Consider the following 21,040-nt stretch of genomic DNA (forward strand, 5'->3'; position numbering starts at 1 on the left):
GTTTAAACGGGACAAATATTTCAATGGTTTGACAGGCTCTTAGTGAGTCTGTACCTTTACATATCCAGTGAAAGGTTTGTGTTGACTTTTTCTTTCTTTCTTTTTTTTGTCTTATAAATGTCGTACCTGCTCACAACTGCAAGCGTGTTGACACAACCACAGTAGCAATGGAACTACTGATCACTGAACTGAAAAACATCTGGTCAAAAAATTGATCTCACCATGTTACTGTGAAATGAAAGACTTACACCTGACTTACACCTGCAATTGAGGTGATGAATTTAATTAAAGACATATTTCAAAAACTACATGTAAGCTTTAGTTGTGCAGTTACGTTATTTGGCTTTTCAAGTTACTTCCAAAATGTGAAAACATTAGTGAAAAAGTAAAGCATGGACAGTATGAATGAATTGAATTAATGACATATAACACCAACAGCATGAGAAAGTTATACATTATAAAATATGTAAATGTGAGAGAGTGATTTATAATGAAAAATGAAAGTGCTTCAAAATGAAGTTGTTTTGTACTCACACATGTGTGAGACCCATCTGTATAAACTGTCTGGAGGAATATTACTTATTAAATCAGTGAAATGCATAAACTGGATGTGATATGATTACATTTTCCAATATAATGCCACCAACCAACACTGCTAAATCAGAGTACAACTGACATCCATATTACAAACTGGAAAAACAAAATTTGCTCTGATTAATGTTTTACACTTTATCTGTGGAACATCAGCAAATTATCTTTGATAGAGCCGTCGGTTAATACTAATCAGTGTTTCTCAATAAACCTTCAGACTTATTTCATCTTTTTTATTTATTTACAGATGCACAAATTCATTAAGGGGCATGTATGTGCTGGGTGTCTCAGCTATTTAATCCCAAAATATAGCTGGAATTATGAAGAAGCACAGAAGGATAAAACAAAAGGCAGATCGGAATAAAACACAACAAAGAGAAAAATGGTTTCTCTCTCATGATTAAACAACACATTGTGCCTGTAAATTTGTATCAAGTTAACAGGTGTAACAGGTAAAACAGGTTACATTTTAACTTCCTGAACATCAAATAGCCTAGGTGCAAATGTTGCACAACCCTCTTCACAAAACCGGGAGAGGTACAGGGGCTGAGAGCACACAGACACCAGGCGAAGGAGCGATAGATACCATGGCAGCAGCTTCAGAACAGGTAATAGTGATCATGTTTTACAGAGGAGTATTTTTATTTTAACTACGAACATGATCAACTTGATCTTTTGATTATCAGAGGCTCCAAAAAGGAGACCAACTCTCATTTTATCTCATTTTTGGGGTCAACGGCCACGAGGCCAAACCATGATCTGCAGATGTTGGAGCTATAAACCACTAACATCAACATATTTCAGCCAACACAGACTTGATTGTGTTTTATACAGTGGGTATTAAATAATCATGCTTACCATTTGCTTTTACTGAAATCTTAAAAGCAATATGTCTCCTACATAAAAATCAGAAAGATAAATTCAAATTGTGTATATTTTAGTTTTTCCATTTCATGGTTCCCCTCTGTCTTAAAACGGCAATAGCTTGCAGAGATGAACAATGATGTTGGAATTTGTAAATTCATCATGCTCAAACAAACAGTGGCGGGTACATGCTTATGCAAAAACATACCTAAAAAGTACACACAGTTAACCCAGACTACCATTTGGAAGAAAAAAAAAAGTAAATCTACAGTTAAGAATGTCAGAAAAAAAAAAGGCTTCACGTGTTCACATCATCAGAGAGCCGAGCACTGCAACATGTCGGTAATCTGCCCCTTGTGTGTGCGCAGAACGTGGAGTTTGTGCGGACGGGCTACGGCAAGAACGCAGTGAAGGTGTTGGTCATCAGGAGAGAGGGGAGCCGCCACTCCATCATCGAGCTGAAAGCGGACGTGGAGCTCACACTCAAATCACGCAAGGATTATCTCTCCGGGGACAACTCAGACATCATCCCCACTGACACCATCAAGAACACCGTCCATGGCCTGGCCAAGCTCAAGGGGGTAGGTCGCCCACGTCAGACAGAAAAAAAAGCACGTCAGTGCACTGCAGCTTGTGACCCCCGAGTGGGGCCGTGGATACAAATGACCATCTACTACTACACTATTCACACGTAAAACGAAATGCCATCAGTTGAAAAATAATCAAGAGCAACGAGGACCTAGGATTCATGGTAAGGGAGAGTAAACAGTAATGTTTTGCTATTGTCCTGACATCAATGTCAGTTTTGACATAGAAATGATGAACCCCTGATTGCAGATTTCCAAAATTAAATCTCAATCTGAGAAGAGAATACAAACTTTAGCAGGATTGTGTTAGTCAAATATGGTGGAAATAAGGTAGTGCATTAATTTGATATGTTACGAGAAGCCAAAACTATTCTTTGAAAGCTAATAAAAAAGCTCTTTTCCTCCAGCTGGTGAGGTTAAACTGGACAGTATTTGTACATCTACTCATTGACATTTTTTTAAAAGTTAATTTTATACATACTGAGTATATTAGACACTGAAATACAAAAAGGATTCTACTTCGCTAAAAAAAAGTGAAATAAAGTGCGTAGGTGTTACATTTAAAGACACAATCCCACCACAGTTAATACAACTTCAGTCGATGGAAACAGAAAACCGCCTTGTCGGTCGCCTGACAAGTCATTGTCATAGACATGGTCATTACGTGTACATTGTTTTTACTCACTACACAAGTGACCCGTTTGCCCACAGGTCAAACAAACACGGATAATGTCAAGGGTTAACATACCCTGTTAATACTGTTACGTTTTCTGCCTCTTTGTGCGTCCATTCATCTCTCGCTTCTTCCTTTGGTGTGACATGCACCTGTTCAGGTGAAGACCATCGAGCAGTTTGCCCTGGATGTCTGTAATCATTTCCTCACCTCTTTCAACCATGTGCTGAGGGCCAAGGTTTACATGGAGGAGGCTCCGTGGAGACGGTTAGAGAAGGTAAAATGCAGGCGTGTCTTTTCGTTGGCAAATATTGTACTTGTCATAATGGTGTAGAGTATCCCTTATTCAAACACTTGAATAAGGGATACTCTTATATTGCGAAAAGCATCGCTGAAAACCTAGTATTTCCTGAAACACCAGGGGATCTCATCCTGCTACAGTGATGTCACAGTGTACTCCTGTACACTGTGACATCACCGTTGTTAAGGACACATGTTAGACCACACTCATGTGAGCGATAGTCATAGTTAAAATATCCTTAATCAAACTTTATCTTTACCCAGATTATCATTCGTGAGTTTGTGTCCCTGACTTAGATGCAGGTTGTTGTTTCTCTCTCTCTCAGAACGGGGTAGAACACGCTCATGCATTCATCTTCAGCCCAGAGACTTGTCGCTTCTGCGACGTTGAGCAGAATCTCAATGGTAAACACACACACACACAAACACACAGAGCAGTATTCAAGTTATCGATTTAAAAATATACTTACTTAATTTGTATTTCTTTTCTCTACAATTACTTGAAGGAGCTTGAGGCAGGTATTCCTTCAATGAAGTTTAGACTGAGTACATTCCCAGCATCAATGTCTTCACTGGCTCTGTGGATGGTGGACATGTGAATAGTGATGTTCAAATGCTGTGGTTGTGGCATTCAGAGGAGATATTAAAGGAGATAAACACGTTTCAGATTTTTTCCAAACTCACCGACTTTGTGCCCCACGTACAGGCGTCCCAGTGTTGCACAGCGGGTTGAAGAACATGAAGGTGCTGAAAACCACCCAGTCTGGTTTCGAGGGTTTCCTGCGAGACCGCTTCACTACACTGCAGGACACCAAAGACAGGTGTTTCTGCACCTCCGTCTACGCTAGGTGGCGCTACAACAAGGTTCAGAATGTCGCCTTTGACTCTGCATGGTAACTATCTGGCAACGAGGAGAAGAAACACAAAACAGAAGGAGAATATACCCTGCTTCAAAAGAATAAATCAATGAATATTAAAAAAAAACAACAACCTCTAAGGGAAATAACATACTTTCTAAATCGAGTGACCATCATTTCATGCCCTTGTAGGAAGTGTGTGAGGGAGACAGTTATTGAAAGGTTCGCTGGCCCCTACGATCGTGGAGAGTTCTCGCCGTCTGTGCAGAAAACCCTGTATGAGACACAGGTCCTGGTCCTGGACAGAGTTCCCGAGGTACGGCCACATTTTCACCATGACATCAGTGAACTTCACATCATATATATAAATATTCTATAGATAAAAACTGACTAATTGACTAATCAAAACAGAAAAAAGAATTAATGGACGTGCATAAAATTCATCTCGTCAGCTGTACTTTTCTCTCCATTCTCACTTGAGCGCAAAAACAAACATTAATACAAATATTTGAATATCAATAATACACCACACAGTCTATAACAAGCTTTCTCAGGCTGTATTCTGTCTTTCAGGTGGATGAAATAGAGATCGTCATGCCCAACCAGCATTACTTCACCATTGACATGACCAAAATGGGCCTTGCCAACAAAGATGAAGTGAGTTTTGATTACAGTCGATCCTTCTAGTTGTTAGGTCATATTATTGGATATATTTCTTTTTCTTTTTCCCTCACAGGTACTTCTTCCCCTGGATAACCCCTCAGGAAACATCACAGGGACAGTGCGCAGGAAACAACGAGCAAAGCTGTGAAGGCACCGACACAACTGCAGAAAATGCTGTTGCTCAAAATATCAACCTCCATCAGCTGTTCAGAAGACAAATCAGGGTGACAACATGAGGACCTATTCAAGCTCTGAAAAAACCAAAATGACAATGATAAAATTATCAAATGAAATAAAAGAAAACCACTGCCATTACACGTCATGGCATGTTGTTCTTTGGTGAGAAAAGAGCACCATTTATTGCAAATCTTTGATTCAGATATTCAAAACTCCAGTGTTATGTTGCACATATACACTCATACAAACTTCAGTACAGCTGTGACAGAGTGACAATGCTGAAAGCACCACAGGTAGGAACATAGTAAGAATATATACAGAAAAATATTTTCATGTCAAGAGCCTCGAGCCGAGATAAAGAAGGTGGTTCCTTGTGTCTGGGTAAAAACAAAACGCTTCATTGTTACATGCTAAGGACGACTCGTGGACTCAGCTGCGCAGTTTAGAGGGTGAGAAATGATTTCAGGGCAAACTGGGATGCATCAGAATCATTTTCTGTGTGTATCAAAGTGTTCAGGTAACACAGAACATACACACTTTTCAACTATATTATCTTATATACAGTACAAATACTTAAAAAACAAACAAACATTCAATTCACTTTGCACACACCCACAAACATATGTACACACACACACACGCACACAAAATATAATACCTGCAGAAATTTCTGCCCCCTCCCCAAAATGTCCTTTTTTAATATAAAACACACACACACACACACACACACGCACACACGCACACACACAAAAATAAAATACATACCTCAAGCACCAAGGTAAGAATGGCTGAAAGGGTAAACAGCGGAGTGGACTCCCGGCTCAAAGCATTTTTGGGGTCCATGCTGATAAAAAACATACAGCATTCGAATCCTGTTATGGTGCCGCTGTGCCACCAGTGGAGTCTGTGAAGCGGCAGCTGACCTGGGATCTCCTGACATGATGATTGTCACTGAGGTGAGTGTCGGGACGGGACAGGCCTGCGCTGCTACGAGGCGTTGCTCTTCAGGTGCTGAGTCTGCAGCGGCTTCACGTGATACTCGTAGATCTTCAGTGCCGGGCCGAGCTTTATCGACAGCCCCGTCAGGACGTCGTTGCGCGTCATCAGGAGCAGGGACTTGCCATCGATTTCCTGTCAGGTGGAGAGAGAAATACTCGATTGACATCCTACGTTGTCAGCATCGCGTGAAAAAGGATTTTCAGCAGAAGAGCACAGCCGACCTGATCCTGGAAAGCCGTGGCTTGCTCCTCGAACCCGCTTGCTTTGAAGTAATTGACCACGTCAGTGACCCCCCAGTTGGCAGGGTCCGGCATCTGACCATTCTCCACGGGGCTGCGGGGAACAACAGGGAAGAGACTCAACTTAATGTTGTACCGACACAGTGAACAACAACAGTGGCGTAACATATTCTATCAAATATTTCCATAAACAATATGTTACTATACTTGGAGACAATACCTTTTGGTGTCAACAGAGCCATTTGCCTTGTCTTCCATTCCGGCTGTAAAAATAAAACACACACACACACACACACACACACACACACACACACACACACACACAAAATAAGAATCTTTGAATCAATCAGTGCAGGAGAAACCATTCTAATTCATTAATCAGTCAGAACATTATCAACAATTTTGATAATCAACTGATTATTAGTGAATAATCTACAGATTATTTTCTTCCCTTAATCAATCGTTTAGTTTTCAAAATGTTACAAATCAGTCACAGGTGCCCAAGTAGTACTATGAATGAGGAATATCTGCAATCTGCAAATATTTCAATTTGAGAGGCCGGAAACCTTCACATTTTGGCACTTTTACATGAAAAACTAATTTTACGATTCAACGACTATCAAAATATATATTCATTAATCCTGTATGATCAAGTAATTGCTTCATCTCTCATGTCATACACGTCTCTTATCATTCAGCTTGATATATTAAAAACAAAAACACCGTTCGTCCATAAACTGTCAGACAACGTTGGGGCACGTGATTCACTTCAAACCGAAACCATAAATGTGACACTAGTGGGTGAGACGCGAGTGTTTACACCGCTGCAGTTGCATGTTTAGTCTCTCATCACATCCATCATGAAACAAAACCATGTCTCTTACAATCTGTCACGTCGCAGGGATTTTTCATCAGATGTCTTTTATCTCGGAGAACTTAGTGTGTCGACAGTTCAAACACCATCGTGGATTCTCTGCTGCGGTCTGTCATTCACTGGAGAGAAACAAACACAGGACAGTCAGTTCGCGAAATAAATTTAAAAAAAACACAAAAACAAAAACAAACCAACGACGTTAAAAAACAACAACACAGCGACAGAGCAAAACAAAGTGCTGCTCGGTCAGTCGCAGACAGCGGTGGAGAGCATCGGCGAGTGGAACCGACGACCTAAAACTCACGTTAGCGAAATGAAATATATATATATATATATGTATATATATATACACAATAACGCGAAAATTGCCTCATTTACCACGAACATAAATAAAACGAAGACGAACAACTGCGCACAGATCGGTGCAGAAATAGCGCTGCGCTAACAGACATCGGCTCGTCGTTTCGTGTTAAGCTAGTTAGCCGATTTAGCTAACACAGTATTTAAGTTACCTTATTTCAGATGATTCCTGCTCGACAGCGACACCTCGTCCGGGCCGGACACGTAGCTCAGACGGCGAACATGTGTTCTGGTCACTGCGATATTTTTATTAAGTCATAAACAAGTGGTATTCATTTGATAAAAATCAAGATCTAATCAAGTAATACCAAGTAGGAGCTCCTCATCGGTTTAGCCCTCTTCGCCCACATGACAGCAGAGCATCATGGGAAATGTAGTTTTTCCCCCTCCGCGGTCTCCACGCCAGCGGTTGTAGCTCAGAGAGATGAACCACCCCCCCTGAAGCCGTGGATGGACATCCATGAGACTTCTCGTATTTATTACACGAATACAAACAATTACAGGTTTTGATAAAAAGAATTTATTATAGTGACATATCCTTTGTTACATAAAATCTGCTACAGCAAAGTATTTTCCCCTTGCAAACACAAGTAAATATGGGTGGGAAAACAAACAAACAAACAAAAACAAACGTGTCAGCCTTTTAAATGATGTGCAAAATATCCCACAAACTAAATACAGACACATTTTCAGATTATGGATCCCATACCACACTGGCATGTGTGACTATAGCTACGAAGAACTCCATAAACTGATCTTTCCTTCAATCGGGGGAGTGTGGAGTGGCGAGAGGGAAAAGTGCCATCATTTACATCAAATATGACAAACATCATCACACACATGGGAGGGATAAATGACACCTAAGAAGAGAGGCAGTTTGGACTGGAACATGCTGAATTCCCAGGTATAGTTTTCAAAATATGTCCAAAAAAAGAAAGAAATAGATTCTATTGATTCTGCAATTACATTCTGTTAAACCTTTAAACTAGGAAAATAATGATGCATCCTCTTTGATAAAATTGATTTTTAACTAATCAAACAAAAAGGTAAAGAAAAACACAAGTTAAAAGAAAAGTATATCATTTTAAGTAGGCATGAGAGGCATCAGTGTGTGTTAACTACTGTAAATATGTTTATTTGAATAAATCTTTTCTTCTTTTAAGGGAAAAACTAAATAAAAGTTGTACAAATAAATAATCCAATATCTTCACTGTTTATTTTACTTGAGAGTAAAATATTTGGAGTCTCCTTATCAACTGAGACTTAACTCTAGTTGAAACATTTAAAATGTCATCTTATTAGACATCTCTGAATATAAATAAAAAATATCATAAGAAACAGTTGTGCCTTTGGAAATGAAATTAGGGCTAAGTAAAATGTCACATCATGTGCTCAATCTGTTAAAAGAAGGTTTAAATTCAGGCCATAAACAGCACATAAGTACTTCGAAAAAGCATTCAGTACATTTGGTTCTCTAAGATTGTTGAACTTGATTAAATTGCATTTCTCTTCATCTACAAAGACTTGAGCACCACGTCAAATAATGATGAAAACGTCTGAAGACTTAAAACTGAAAGAGGGACAACGATGCATTATTGTTTCCAACAAGATGTAGATTGCAACAACTTGATTTCCCCACAAACCCATAGCATCCAGCCTGCAGACATGACCTCAATCTCTGACCTCTCTTTGGACGACAGAGTCAAACCTCCTTCAAAAGGAATCAAAGGATCACACAAGCAGAGAATTCCTAACATCTACAAGTTAAACAAGTGGACACCTTGGCATTGTAGGCATTGAATGTTTGACATACAATTATTCTAAATGTAACATGTTAAACTGGTGAGGAGTTTTCAGAGGCTGGGACACACATTTCAGTAGCATGGACAGGCAAAGTGTCAGAATTACTTGGGAGATTAATGGTGCCCTGTTAAGAAAGAAAAACATAAATAAGGGGGACAAATATGCATTAACCATGTGTAGACAATAACCTAACAGAAGTGGCTTACAATTAAAAAGATATTAGAATATTGACCATATTCCCTTTGAAAGTCTGAGACAAGACTACAGCGTTTTTATCCATTAATGACCTCTAACTGAACTGACAGCCTGAGCAATTTTGCCAGGAAGAATGAGCAAATATTGCTCCATCACAGTGTGCAAATTTGTTTTTGATTTTTTAAGGAAATTACGAAAAACACTATACCGCTACGAGTCAAAGGTTTTAGAACACCCCCATTTTCAGCAGTTCAAGCGAAGTGAATAACGTTAAATGGGACAAGAGCGACTGAAATCCTGTCAGGGAACAGGCCTTTTACAGGGGTGGAGGAAAAGGTTAACTTACAGCTTTCCTGCAGCAATGGAAGTAAAATAAGTTGAGTTAGTGCTGTGTATTGCTATCAGAATGGTGAGAAAGGAAGACAGTATAGTTTGTCAGAGGTTCATCCCACAGCAAGAAAATGACCCAAAACATTAAAAGAAAAGAACCAGTGGCATCACATGATGGAAGAGCAGCAGTTTGACCCTGCAAGGCTGGGTAGGGATGAACTGGAGAGAAGGTGAAAGCAAAGCGACCAACAAGTGCAACTGATGTGGGAAATTATGCAACGGTGTGGGGACAAACTTTCTGAAAAATGCTTGTTTTCGCTGCTGAATGAGTCAAAATTGCAATACATGAATACATGCTTTCTTGCTTACTCTCCTTAACAACTGGAGATATGCTCAATTCATCTGTTTTATGGTTTCATTTCAGAATCACGAGACATCAATTCACGTAAATATACATTTCTGGAAAAACACAACTGGAAAAATGGAGGTGTTCTAAAACTTTTGTTGATCGGTAGTGAAAACTGCAGTCAATTGATGATTCAGCCAAGTAATGGACCAAGATGAGTGAATATTAAAAAGGAAATGACAGTTGCCCTTCATGATCTAAGTGTATTTTATGATAAAATTTAGTTCTAACTGGATTATTCAGGAGAATATGTCACTGGGATAAAAAGTACCTATCTAATGGAGCAATGTCCTTGGCTATGAAACAATTAAAAAAGGTAACAAAATGAAGAACAACAAAAAACATAGGAACACTTTTTGGGGCACTATTAGCCTGTTGTGACACTGCTGTACAAACTTAATAAACATGCAAATGTAATAACAAAAAATAAAGCAATTATGGCAGCTACATGATGTCTTCCGAGTGCTCTGCTAAAGCGCAATTCGCTTTTAAAAACAAAAGCAAAAACACAAACTTAAAAGGGACAAATATGTCCAAGCGACCAACACTGCTTCATTTCCGTCAAGACGTACCCTCATGAAAATCTAACTGACTTTTCAGCTATTGAAAAAATGCCATGTCGATGCACTTCATATATTTTTGGACGTACCAAAGACAGCTGACCTGTTATGTGGAGTCACATAATCAAACTTCATTGTGAAACAAGAACTGTACCTGAAAAATATTTAATGTCATTCAACTGATTTAATACCATACTTAGTCTGAGGTAAAAAGGAAATGTCCTGTGACCGGATATGGATGAAACAATGCTACAACTGATCAACTAATACAGCACTGACAAGTTTCTGTTGCACAATAGCACTTATAGTCAACGTTTATCAGTCTCTTCAAGAATCGAATGCCCAAGTGCTAAAACCCAGAAAGTCACCACAGTTTCTTTTCCTTCACAAAACACCTTCCTTGATTGAATTTTGGTCATGCTTTAACAAAAGTGTTCAAATTGTATGTATCATACATGTATATTTCTATATGCACATATATACAGTTGTAGGTGGTAGGACACCAGAATGATGAGTAATGGTTCATGTTGAAGTGGTTATGATTAATGAGTAATAAACGGAACCCTCAAACACATGATGACAGACATCTGGCAAATTCAATGTTGAAATCTTGAACCAAAAAATTAAATTAATATTAAAATCCCTTCTGTTTTCCTCAAGCTTATTTCACAAAATGTGCAATACCAGCTAATACAATCCATCACTCTTTGTGCCACTTGGAAATTGGGAGCAATATTAGTTTTCATGTTGCTTTTCAAAATAATTATTTGAATTGACATAAGGAGAGAGGATACTCAAACGTGGCAAAAACAAAAACAACAGAAATAAGAAAATGCGGACGTGGTCTAGTATTTTTGTGTTGCAGCACGAGAGGTGTCTGCATAATGTGCCTGTGTATAGGTTAGTGCTAACTGCACGCAGGATCATGGCAAGAAGGACCTCATTCAGCTGTGTGGAATGAAGGAATGAGGCGTTTGTTTTGAACATGTGACGGCCTCAGTTCCACCTTAACCCTCAGGAGAGTGCAAATATCCAAAAAACACGGGAGCCCTGATGTGACTCCGGCCAACTCACTAGAACTCAGCAAACTCTTTTGCGCACTTTTCCGTCTGTGAGACATGAATGTCCTCCTCTTCGTAGTCGTCAAAGTTGCTTGTGTCTCCCGGTCCTCTGCACTTCGGCAAGAAGGGAGCTTCCACCTAAAAAAAAAAAATGCACAATGCAATATTTATTTGGGAAAGATGCTGATTATATACAACAACGAAATCAAGACGGACCTTTCTTTCGTAGACAGCAATCCAGTCTGTTGTGGAGAACCACTTGTGATTTTTGATGTCATTCACACCATTCTTCAGGTTGCCAAATCTCTTCGTCAGGTCCACCTGAAGCAGATTTCTCAGCAGGTCCTTCAGGTCGGAGCTAAAGTGAGAGGGGAATCGTACCTACGAGATTGAAAAAAAGAAAGAAATTCAAAATGATCAAGAATAAGTTGCAGGATATGACTTGTAGTTACTCCACCTGGATTCTTTTATGCGCTGGAGTGCAGTAAGTTATGTGCAGTGAAGGACTACTGGAGACCATTGTTGAGTTGGTCATTATGGTTGAAGTTCAAGATAAGAAATGGCCAAGCCTTAAATTGTGAAATAATTGCTAACCAGGCTTACCTTGCCAGACACAATCTTTTCGTAGATCTGGATAGGCTGATCAGCGAAAAAGGGAGGATAACCGGCGGCCATCTCATAGATAAGAACTCCAAGTGCCCACCAGTCCACAGCTTTGTTGTAGCCCTGGGGGAAACGGGACATTTTCTTGAATTAGTTTGCAAAGACAGTCTTCTTAACATAACCACCTTGGGTGACAATCGGCAATGGCAGTCTGAAGCCCTGAGATGCACAGTCCAGACCATAAGTATTTGGATATTTTCAGCTCTGTGCTTCGGCATATTCTAAAAAAAAAAAACTACATGTAGGAAGATGGTTGTACGGGCAATAATGGGTATGAAGGGCTCACCTTGCTGAGGATGATCTCTGGAGCCAGGTACTCAGGAGTTCCACACAATGTCCAGGTTCTGCCTTTTACTCTTTTGGCAAAGCCAAAGTCTGTGACCTGAAGAAAGAACAATAATAGGCCCATGCTTATATTTGGCAGCTTAAATGATTCTCAGTAAACGCGGTTACCTGTTCTGTTTTTCAGCACTACCCCTCTAACATATCAGCATCTAGTAGGTCAAGACATTCACTACTTAGTAGTTAACAGACAGAATTAGTTGATGACACCTTTACACGTCGTGTATCGTGTACCTGGATATACCCATGTTGATCTATGAGCAGGTTTTCAGGCTTCAAGTCTCTGTAGATGAGGTCTAAGGAGTGAAGGTACTCAAAGGTGAGTACTATCTGAGCTGCATAAAATCTTGCATGGTGTTCACTAAAAGAGGGAAACGTGGACAATCAGACATTGATAAAATATATGAACACGAGCCTCTTTTGAGTGAAGTAGCAAATGCAATCATTCATGGTACAGCCAATTTAAAATGACTGGTCTCAAGCTATTTCACCCACAGAATTACCAGACCACAGATTTCAAAGATAAAATGGATAAAAATCTTGGTTCAGCCGTTAGTGGCCAACAAAACACTCCAACCAAAACAATAAGATACTTAAAAACAGAATTGTATTCACTCTTTACCTGAACCTTCCAATACGTCTGAGATGTGAGAACATCTCTCCACCGGGCACATATTCCATCACCATGTAGAGGTTTGAGTTGTCCTGTTCAAAAAAAGGCAGAAACTTGTCAGCAGGCTCACACCGACACAATAGCTTACTGTTTTTCCTACTTTGTACTTTATTATAATACTTTCTCATCTTCATAAGAAAACATTTTAGTGCGCTGAAACGAAAAAACAATTTGAAAATACTTGTAAGCGGTTGGTGCCGGCGTGTACCTTGAAAGCGTACTCCAATCTGACAAGGAAGGGGAAGGAAACGGCCTGCAGAATTCTTTTTTCATTTAGCGTGTGTTCTATCTGCTTCAATTTGACCACCTGAAAAAAGAAATTAAGTATCAAGTGTTTATTTAGCACAGTACGGTCTTGATAATTGGTTTGTGTGTGTGTGTGTGTGTGTGTGTGTGTGTGTGTTATACAATTTCCAAAGAACAATGTAAAGCAAAGTGACAAATACTCATAAGTGTTTTCCTGATTTCTGAGTACTTGATATATCTAGTTGGAAAGAAATTATCATACTAGAGAAAGCATTTACATGTTTTGGCCCCATGACTACAGATTATTTTTATTTATATTTTGTAATTGTGTCAGTACTACTCTCCAGTCAGCTATTGGCTTCAATTCATCTTACCAAGGTTTCACAATAAACTTGCAGTGACTTAAAACTTCCTCAAGACTGGTGTTCTGTTTGATTTTTTTTTTTCCCAGAGTTACTGGTTAAATATATAAAACCAATTAGAAACATCTGACAGTCTGGTGCATTCATGCATTGGCGGGGACCTCGGACATACAACATGAAAGTCAGGTGTTAAACAGCACTGCATCCACAAGTTATATTATAATCAAAAATAATAAAAATGAGAAGACTCAGAATCAAAACAAGCAATCACAGAAAGCCAACGCACCAGAATATCACACACTCAGTTCACAAGAAGCCAAAAACTGTAAAAATTAAAGTCTTTCAGTAGTGGAGCTGAAACAGAAAATGAGTTCAGACACTTGGATTGCTACGTGATCAACGCACTGAGGACACGCCAACCTCCTCCTACGACTTTTACATCAGTATTTAAAGATCAAATCTCTCGTGAAGCACCTCTGGGGTTTTTAGTCATAACATGCTGGCAGCTCACGAGAGGAAACGTTCCATTTCCTTTGATACGCATCGTGTATGTAATCACGGCATTTGTAGAGCGTGCACAAGTGTACTTTTCACAGACCACACAAAATTTCTTTAGAGGCTCACACTTACTTTTTGTTTGTCCAAGATCTTCATGGCGTAGAACTGGTTTGTTCCTTTATGTTTGACGAGCATAACTCGCCCAAATGAGCCAGTGCCCAACGTCTTAAATCTATCAAAGTCATCCAGGCCTGTTGTGCTCTGAGGAAACACATTATCAGCACAAGTGAGACAGCAAACTGATGACTGAATTTCTTCAACTCTGCCTGTAAGTGTAGTGTATTTGGAGCCCTTATGGATTCTCCTAGTAAAACATTTTGTGTTCCTGTAGCTCAGAGTAAAAACCCTGGATGGAGATCATGTTACAGTAAATACCTCTTACTAACAATTGTGCAATCAGCTAGTATTCAATTCAACAATATTTAGGCCATTTAAGATTTTCATACAGAATGTGTGATGAGTCCAAAGAATGAGGAGTAATGAAGTACTCATAGGGAGCAACCTACCTGTGGTGGACACTCCCATTTTCTTAAAAAATCTTCTTTGGCTTTAGCTAAGAACTCTTTCACTGCAAGAACAAGAGAGAAGCGTAATAAAAGAGTCCACATTTAGGTACTAAAACAAGTTCAGTTAAAGGGATAGTTCAGTGATTTTGAAGTGGGGTTGTATGAGTTACTTATGCATAGCTAATATGTTACCTTATGGAGATGGTGATCAGCGATGTCATTTAACGGAGTTTGGAGGAGAAATGGAAGTAACGTAAGAGTCCCACTGTTGCAAATGGGACCACCGAACAACGTCTTTTTCGCCACATTTTTAAATGGTTACCTAAAAAAAATATCCGTCCAATTGTACGGTAAAGGATGTATTTTTTTTACTGCTTCAGTTATCCGCCAAATAGCCGTTTAAGTTTGCACTTTTTTTCAAATGTACTTGTGTAACTCACAAGTACATTAGTACAGTAGCTTTGAGTCGAACAGCTGATTTTCGCAGTGATGCTGCACCGGCGAGTCGCTGCAGTAAATACATGCCGGAAGTACGCTTGAAAAAACAGTGCGAACTTAAACGGCTGTCTGGCGGCAAATTAAAGCAGTGAAAAAAATACTTCCTTTAGTGTACAATTGAACGGATATATAATTTTTTTAGGTAACGTTTTAAAATGTGGCGAAAAATAAAGTTTTTCGGTGGTCCCCTCTGCAACAGTGGGACTCAAACTTTCGCTACTTCCACTTCCCCTCCAAACTCCGTTAAATGACATCGCTGATCGCCATCTCCATAAGGTAACATATTTACTATGCATAAGTACCTCATACCACCCCACATCAAAATCACTGAACTACCCCTTTAACCTTACGTGTTCAAGGAAATAACAAACTATGGCAGGTAACACCTTCAGGAAGGTAGCCAAAGGAAGTTCAACGGTTCAGGGGAACAAATGCACTTTAAGGTCAGGCAAATGTCAAGTACCATGAGTACTATACTTGACAAAGAAAAACAAAACAAAAAAAACCTCATTAATAAAACTCAAAACAACACACCTAAAGCAGGAAATTTGATTTGATAAAGTGATGCAAAGAGCTGTTGTGAACTTTACATAACTGGTTAAATTCAAATTCAAACTCAAGCTTTTCTGCATCTCTTTCAGAGGAAAGGGGGAAGTAGTAATAACAAAAGGCGGAGAGAGAGAGAGAGAGAGAGAGAGAGAGAGAGAGAGAGAGAGAGAGAGGGGAACGGACTATAGTGCAGGCATTAGAAAGAGTGCATTGTAAAAGTCACAGCAGACATGAGATGTCCAAAGTCACAGAGTCATTGCAGGTGTCTAATGTGTAGTTGGTTGGTGCACTTTGATTTAGTGTTACTGATTTAAATGCATACATAGCATTGATGGACTGTTGTATATGCGTCACTGACTGCGTTGTTTAACATTGTAATATTCAGATACAATAATACCAGCCCTGTGGCCCTAAGCTGCAGAATAAACAGTCTCTCTGTGATTTAGGACGGCTCATGGAAAAATGAGCATACCAAAAGTCTCTACAGTTCACCAAGGGTTTGCAGGAACATTCACCCACATGGATGGAAATGATGGAGAAGAGAAAGAGAGGAAGAAACATTTATGAAGTGCTTAAAAAAAACAAGAACATTTGACATTCAAGTGGATTCAATGCAACACACGAGATAAATGACACCAGAAAAGACAACGTAAGGCACCCTACCACCTGACGGAGCTGCAATCTGACAACACTGCTCTGCAGTGAAATAAGATTATTTTGGTTTAAATATTTATTTCTTCCATTGTCTCTGAGAACTGTTGCTAAATCCAAGAGCAAAGGGTATTTATAAACTGCTGTACGAAACCATCAAAAGAAAAATCTTCTTCACAATTATGCAACAAGTGGATATTTCCATTCACTGTGGTTTGACTATGTACAGCGACTACAGTAGTTTTCGAGTATGTCAATTTAACTTTTTTTTTTCTTTTCTTTTCACCACTATTTGAGGACGCTATTTACCATCCTATTCTGAATAAAATACCAAAAATTAATAATAATGTTAATAATGTTAAACTACAATCATCTGCCATAAAGAACAAAACAGTGATAGAACATTATAGAAAGCACACATAAATACACATTTCATACTTGCAAAACAGAAGACAAAAATGACAGGACAGGGAGATACTGAAATGATGTAAGCGCCTGACACAACCTGCATTGTTTTTTTTACTTATGTCTTACAGCCGAGTGAAAATATAGCAATTGTGAGCCCGATGAGGGTAAGTTAGGAGAAAATCAAAATAATTAAAGGTTGTGAAAACGGGCTGCCGCTTGCAGTTTTAAAACCTTACCAGATACTGGTGGCCAGATGAACAAGCAGGTACACTAAAAAACCCACATAATCACACTTAAAGGTTTACGAAGAAACTGGGAACAAGATGAACCAACACAGGCCGACACTCATCCTGCTCAGAGCCATTGATTGTGGCGGACACATTTCAAGTGTAAAAGCAACGCTGCACTTACTGAAGTTATCCCACATGATGGTGAACTCAGAGATATGAGGCGCGTCACTCTCCTGTCCTCTCTGCTCTTGGCTACCCTTGCGACACTTTTGAAATAAGCGGCTGGCGAAGGATTGCTCCCTTCCCTGGGCCATTTGGAGACAACGTTTCTTGACGCGCGAGTGGACTGGCTTCCGAGGCAAAGCAACCGTTTTCAGACCGAAGAGCAAATGGGTGACACTGGCTTCCTGTATGTGGCCAAGTGCACAGCAAATGCTTGGCTAACCGCATAAAGTTAAGCTTCCTGTTCAAGTGCTCTGCCTCGGTTTCAGTGGACAACTGCATGTCTACTTGTTCTGTGCAGTGTCATTTGAATGCGCTTATCTGTCTCCGGGTAACGGGTAAAAAGTGCTGACATCGTTTTGACAAAGGTTTAAAAAGACGACAAAGCTCAGAAAAATGCCAGTCTCTTAAAGTTTTGTCAAAAACACTGTGCAAGTATGGTGCACTCAGGTGCAGATAAGGGAACTGAAGGCCTGAAACGCCCACTGACTTACTGATGGAGAGAAGCGGTTCACAGGTTGTCATGCACTCTGGTGGTAAAGTTTGGTAATGCAAGAGACCCTGTGCTTAAAGTGGCCCTGACAAACTGACTCTTGAGCTGCACACTACTCACGCTGTCAGTATTAAATACCTAAAATGGTAAACAGAACTCTAAATGACAAAAACACTGCAGGTGGCTGGAGTCACAGGGGCTCTCCTGCCAATCAGAAAGCAGGTCGAGGCCAGCGCTCTTCAGACTGACACTAACCCCGGGTGCAGTCCTCTGAACGCGGCGGCGTGCCCCCCGGCTACTGCTTCAGAGTGATTGAGATTGCAAAACAAAATCTCGTCAACAGTTGCAGCTTGACTAGGAGAGGAGCTGCCTTCCCTTGACGGTGTAGCATCAACGCAATGAGCTGATCGCCACTGTAAAAACAACAACAACAACAACAACAACAACAACAACAACAACAACAACAACAACAACAACAACAACCCCAAAACAGCTGTGATCCAGGCATAACGTTTTGGTTCACAGTCAGCTTGCTGACGGCTGACTGGACACATCACAGTGTTAACCAGGATGGATGGAAACTGTTGCAAAGCAAAGTTTTGCAGCCAAGGCACCAAAACAACACCAGAAAGACAAAAGATATCTGCTTTTATGACAACCACTAGCTTGGTTTTTAAACACACCCAGCGTCCTCAACGCTGCCAGGTGCCTGTTGGTTACAGTGCCCAGGGCCTTGCACTGCAGCTTTACTAAAAACAAACACAACAATGTCTGCTGATGTTGCCTGGCTCCAGGCAGCTGCTGCGAGCTTTTATGAAATCCAACATGGTGCCTTGATAACTTAAGCTCAACGTCGCAGCGTGGGACAATTATTGAAAGCTTTCATTCTGCCCAGCAGAGATGATCCTTCCCTTGTGTTGTTCTAGTGTGGGAACCAGGGCGGCGAGGGGCACACTTGTCTCCGAGCCCATGCGTCCTTTTCGGTGATCAGCTGGCCGCATCGTCTCGTGGCAATGTTTCCAAGCGAGATAAGGACACGGTAATAATTAGGAGGGAGCTAGCACACCCCTCTGTTAACTGCCCTACCAAAGATGGTTCTCTTCTGCGGCGCTGTCAGCTAGCACTGGGCGACCACTGCTAAAGGTTGCTCTCCACTTGGTTTCATAACAACCGCGCGCGGGGCAGCTAAGTGTTGGATGGCTGACATGCTAGCTGGGGGTTCGGGTGCTTACCGCTTTCTTGCTCGTTGCCTTTCTTGGCAGTCGCTGCGTTTCCCATCGTAGGAAGACGGGGCGATGCACAGCTGGCTAGGAGCGACGAGGATGAGGATGATGATGATGATGATGATGATGGTGGTGGTGGCGGCGGCGGCGGTGGGCTAACAGGGTCCTCCGTGAGCTAGCTAACAAATATCAGCCTGTGCTAGCGGGTCGGCGGAGAACAACATCAATGTCCTCTATTTGTGGACAGAACCTCGACGCGCTCTGCTAAGCGCCCGGTTTTGGTCTTTATTTACAATGTCCTCGGTCGATCAAGCGAGGCTCCGCCGCTATGAAAACATGATCCAGACTTTTCACCTCTGCCTGCTGTCGTTTTGTGCCGCGTTCAAGTCGCACGAGAACACTCGTACACACGGCTCGCGAAATGTTGCCTTCGCGGACCGTTCGGACATAATAGATACTCACACGTTACATTTATAAGGGTTAAACGTTGCTTCTGGTTATATTGTTAGAAGTTGCATGACGTAATTATTTATTTACTACGCTCCATGTTTTGGGGGGCAATGATTAGTGCTGTCTAGTTTCTAAAATAAGTCTCTCTTAAATACTACTGCTGCTGCTGCTGCTGCTGCTACTACTATAATTATTACTGCGAATACTTCTATTACTACGACAACTACTGGTACTACTACTACTACTACTACTACTACTACTGCTACCACTATAGCACTACAATAGTCATTATTATTATTATTATTATCATCTTCATTATTATCACTGAGGTACACATCAACTTAATTCTTAGTTCATCTTAGTTTTGTCCACATGCCTGTTCATTTAAATATAATCTGAGATGTCACTGAGATGAGACAGAGAAAAATTTTAAAAAATGGAAACTATCATTAGAAGATAATTAGAAACACATTTTATTGAGATCTGAGACAAACTCAATTTGTTGCCTACACACCACTGTCTCTACATTAACAGGCGTTTAAGGGAAATGGCACAAAATACACGTGTTTTTTATTTTCACACTTTATTTTCTGTGATGCTGTGTCATCCACGGGCCTATGAAGGGTTAATTAATCAACGTAGCAAATCAAAGCTACACTATCTGCCTCAATAGACTTGTTTGGTCAATGATAACTGTTAAGTTTTCTGATCTCAGAATGAGGTGATAAAAATCCTTGAATCTGTACGTGTGAATCATGTCATCATGGGTCTCTGTGTTTTCCACAAGATTTGAATGTGGCATTTTTGAATGAAAAGTAAAAAACACAACTTCACACAATCATTCAAAGCAAAATGTATTTGGAAGAAAACCTTCAGACTTTAAGTCACATGGCATTTTGCAGGTTAAGAGCCATTAGCAGTCAACTCACAGGGAACTTTCACTAGTGTGAGAAAAATGTAGAGGGGATTATTTTCATTTTTTTTGTAACCGAGCAGCCATACTGACTTAAAATGAACAAAATCTTTTATCTCGCCTTACCATTTGAACATTCATTGTGATTTGTGGGCCAAACATAAATGGTTAGGGTAATGTTAGGCTAGAGTTGACACTTGAAATGTATCTTCAAGGCCTTGGAAGAGATCAGTGCATTATTCAAAAGTGTAAAATAAAAGAAACTTTACATATTAATGCAAACGAATGTGGGCCGTAATGAAATTAAAAGTACTTTTTAATCCTACCTTCAACGTAAGATGATTGCAGTAAAATAAAATAATTTAAAAGCAAGACTGGTTTAAAGCTTTGGTTTTAGTTCCCGAGACCATGACAGAAAACTATAGAGTTATTAAAAAGTTTACAGGTCACATAAATGGGCAAAAGCTCTCATTTAACCAAATATCAACATCATCTATAGAACTTCTGAGTCTTT

General features: G+C 40.1%; 3 protein-coding genes across 6 annotated transcripts; 1 reads left to right on the forward strand and 2 right to left on the reverse strand.

Moving 5' to 3' along the window:
* Positions 1–1,057: 1,057 nt before the first annotated feature.
* On the forward strand, positions 1,058–4,852 carry uox (urate oxidase). The gene is made up of 8 exons (XM_035647741.2): positions 1,058–1,199; positions 1,824–2,036; positions 2,876–2,992; positions 3,342–3,420; positions 3,722–3,908; positions 4,065–4,188; positions 4,446–4,529; positions 4,609–4,852. The coding sequence occupies exons 1-8, from the start codon at positions 1,095–1,097 to the stop codon at positions 4,681–4,683; spliced, it is 984 nt and encodes a 327-aa protein (XP_035503634.1). The 5' UTR covers positions 1,058–1,094; the 3' UTR covers positions 4,684–4,852.
* A 12-nt stretch (positions 4,853–4,864) lies between these two features.
* samd13 (sterile alpha motif domain containing 13) lies at positions 4,865–7,550 on the reverse strand. The gene is made up of 5 exons (XM_035647742.2): positions 7,337–7,550; positions 6,835–6,943; positions 6,171–6,213; positions 5,933–6,044; positions 4,865–5,843 (listed from the first exon to the last, which is right to left on the reverse strand). Exons 2-5 carry the CDS (start codon positions 6,860–6,862, stop codon positions 5,700–5,702), a joined length of 327 nt encoding a protein of 108 aa, XP_035503635.2. The 5' UTR covers positions 6,863–6,943; positions 7,337–7,550; the 3' UTR covers positions 4,865–5,699.
* A 131-nt stretch (positions 7,551–7,681) lies between these two features.
* On the reverse strand, positions 7,682–19,541 carry prkacba (protein kinase, cAMP-dependent, catalytic, beta a). 4 transcript variants are annotated; one of them, XM_035647438.2, is made up of 11 exons: positions 19,173–19,541; positions 16,409–16,417; positions 14,890–14,951; positions 14,456–14,584; positions 13,426–13,524; positions 13,167–13,249; positions 12,779–12,905; positions 12,489–12,584; positions 12,143–12,265; positions 11,756–11,920; positions 7,682–11,677 (listed from the first exon to the last, which is right to left on the reverse strand). In XM_035647438.2, exons 1-11 carry the CDS (start codon positions 19,216–19,218, stop codon positions 11,552–11,554), a joined length of 1,065 nt encoding a protein of 354 aa, XP_035503331.1. In that variant the 5' UTR covers positions 19,219–19,541; the 3' UTR covers positions 7,682–11,551. The 4 variants fall into 4 exon arrangements, with proteins under 4 accessions (XP_035503331.1, XP_035503329.1, XP_035503332.1 ...); XM_035647436.2 differs by lacking the exon at positions 19,173–19,541 and adding an exon at positions 17,407–17,919; XM_035647439.2 differs by lacking the exon at positions 16,409–16,417 and having other exon boundaries at positions 19,173–19,540.
* Between the last annotated feature and the right edge of the window lie 1,499 nt (positions 19,542–21,040).

This window comes from Scophthalmus maximus, chromosome 13 (genome assembly GCF_022379125.1).
Source record: "Scophthalmus maximus strain ysfricsl-2021 chromosome 13, ASM2237912v1, whole genome shotgun sequence".
Lineage (NCBI taxonomy): Eukaryota > Metazoa > Chordata > Actinopteri > Pleuronectiformes > Scophthalmidae > Scophthalmus > Scophthalmus maximus.

What these genes read in the sequence shown, in the direction of transcription:
- uox (XM_035647741.2), top strand. Translation starts at nt 1,095, where the DNA reads ATGTTGCACAACCCTCTTCACAAAACCGGGAGAGGTACAGGGGCTGAG. An exon ending in CGTGGAGACGGTTAGAGAAG is followed by an intron (nt 2,993 to 3,341) that starts GTAAAATGCAGG and finishes TCTCTCTCTCAG; the next exon opens with AACGGGGTAGAACACGCTCA. An exon ending in GCCTTGCCAACAAAGATGAA is followed by an intron (nt 4,530 to 4,608) that starts GTGAGTTTTGAT and finishes TTTCCCTCACAG; the next exon opens with GTACTTCTTCCCCTGGATAA.
- samd13 (XM_035647742.2), bottom strand. Translation starts at nt 6,862, where the DNA reads ATGAAAAATCCCTGCGACGTGACAGATT. An exon ending in TCCCTGCGACGTGACAGATT is followed by an intron (nt 6,214 to 6,834) that starts GTAAGAGACATG and finishes TTATTTTTACAG; the next exon opens with CCGGAATGGAAGACAAGGCA. An exon ending in GGCTCTGTTGACACCAAAAG is followed by an intron (nt 6,045 to 6,170) that starts GTATTGTCTCCA and finishes TGTTCCCCGCAG; the next exon opens with CCCCGTGGAGAATGGTCAGA.
- prkacba (XM_035647436.2), bottom strand. Translation starts at nt 17,539, where the DNA reads ATGGCCCAGGGAAGGGAGCAATCCTTCGCCAGCCGCTTATTTCAAAAG. An exon ending in AATGGGAGTGTCCACCACAG is followed by an intron (nt 14,585 to 14,889) that starts GTAGGTTGCTCC and finishes GTGTTTCCTCAG; the next exon opens with AGCACAACAGGCCTGGATGA. An exon ending in AGACGTATTGGAAGGTTCAG is followed by an intron (nt 12,906 to 13,166) that starts GTAAAGAGTGAA and finishes TCCCTCTTTTAG; the next exon opens with TGAACACCATGCAAGATTTT.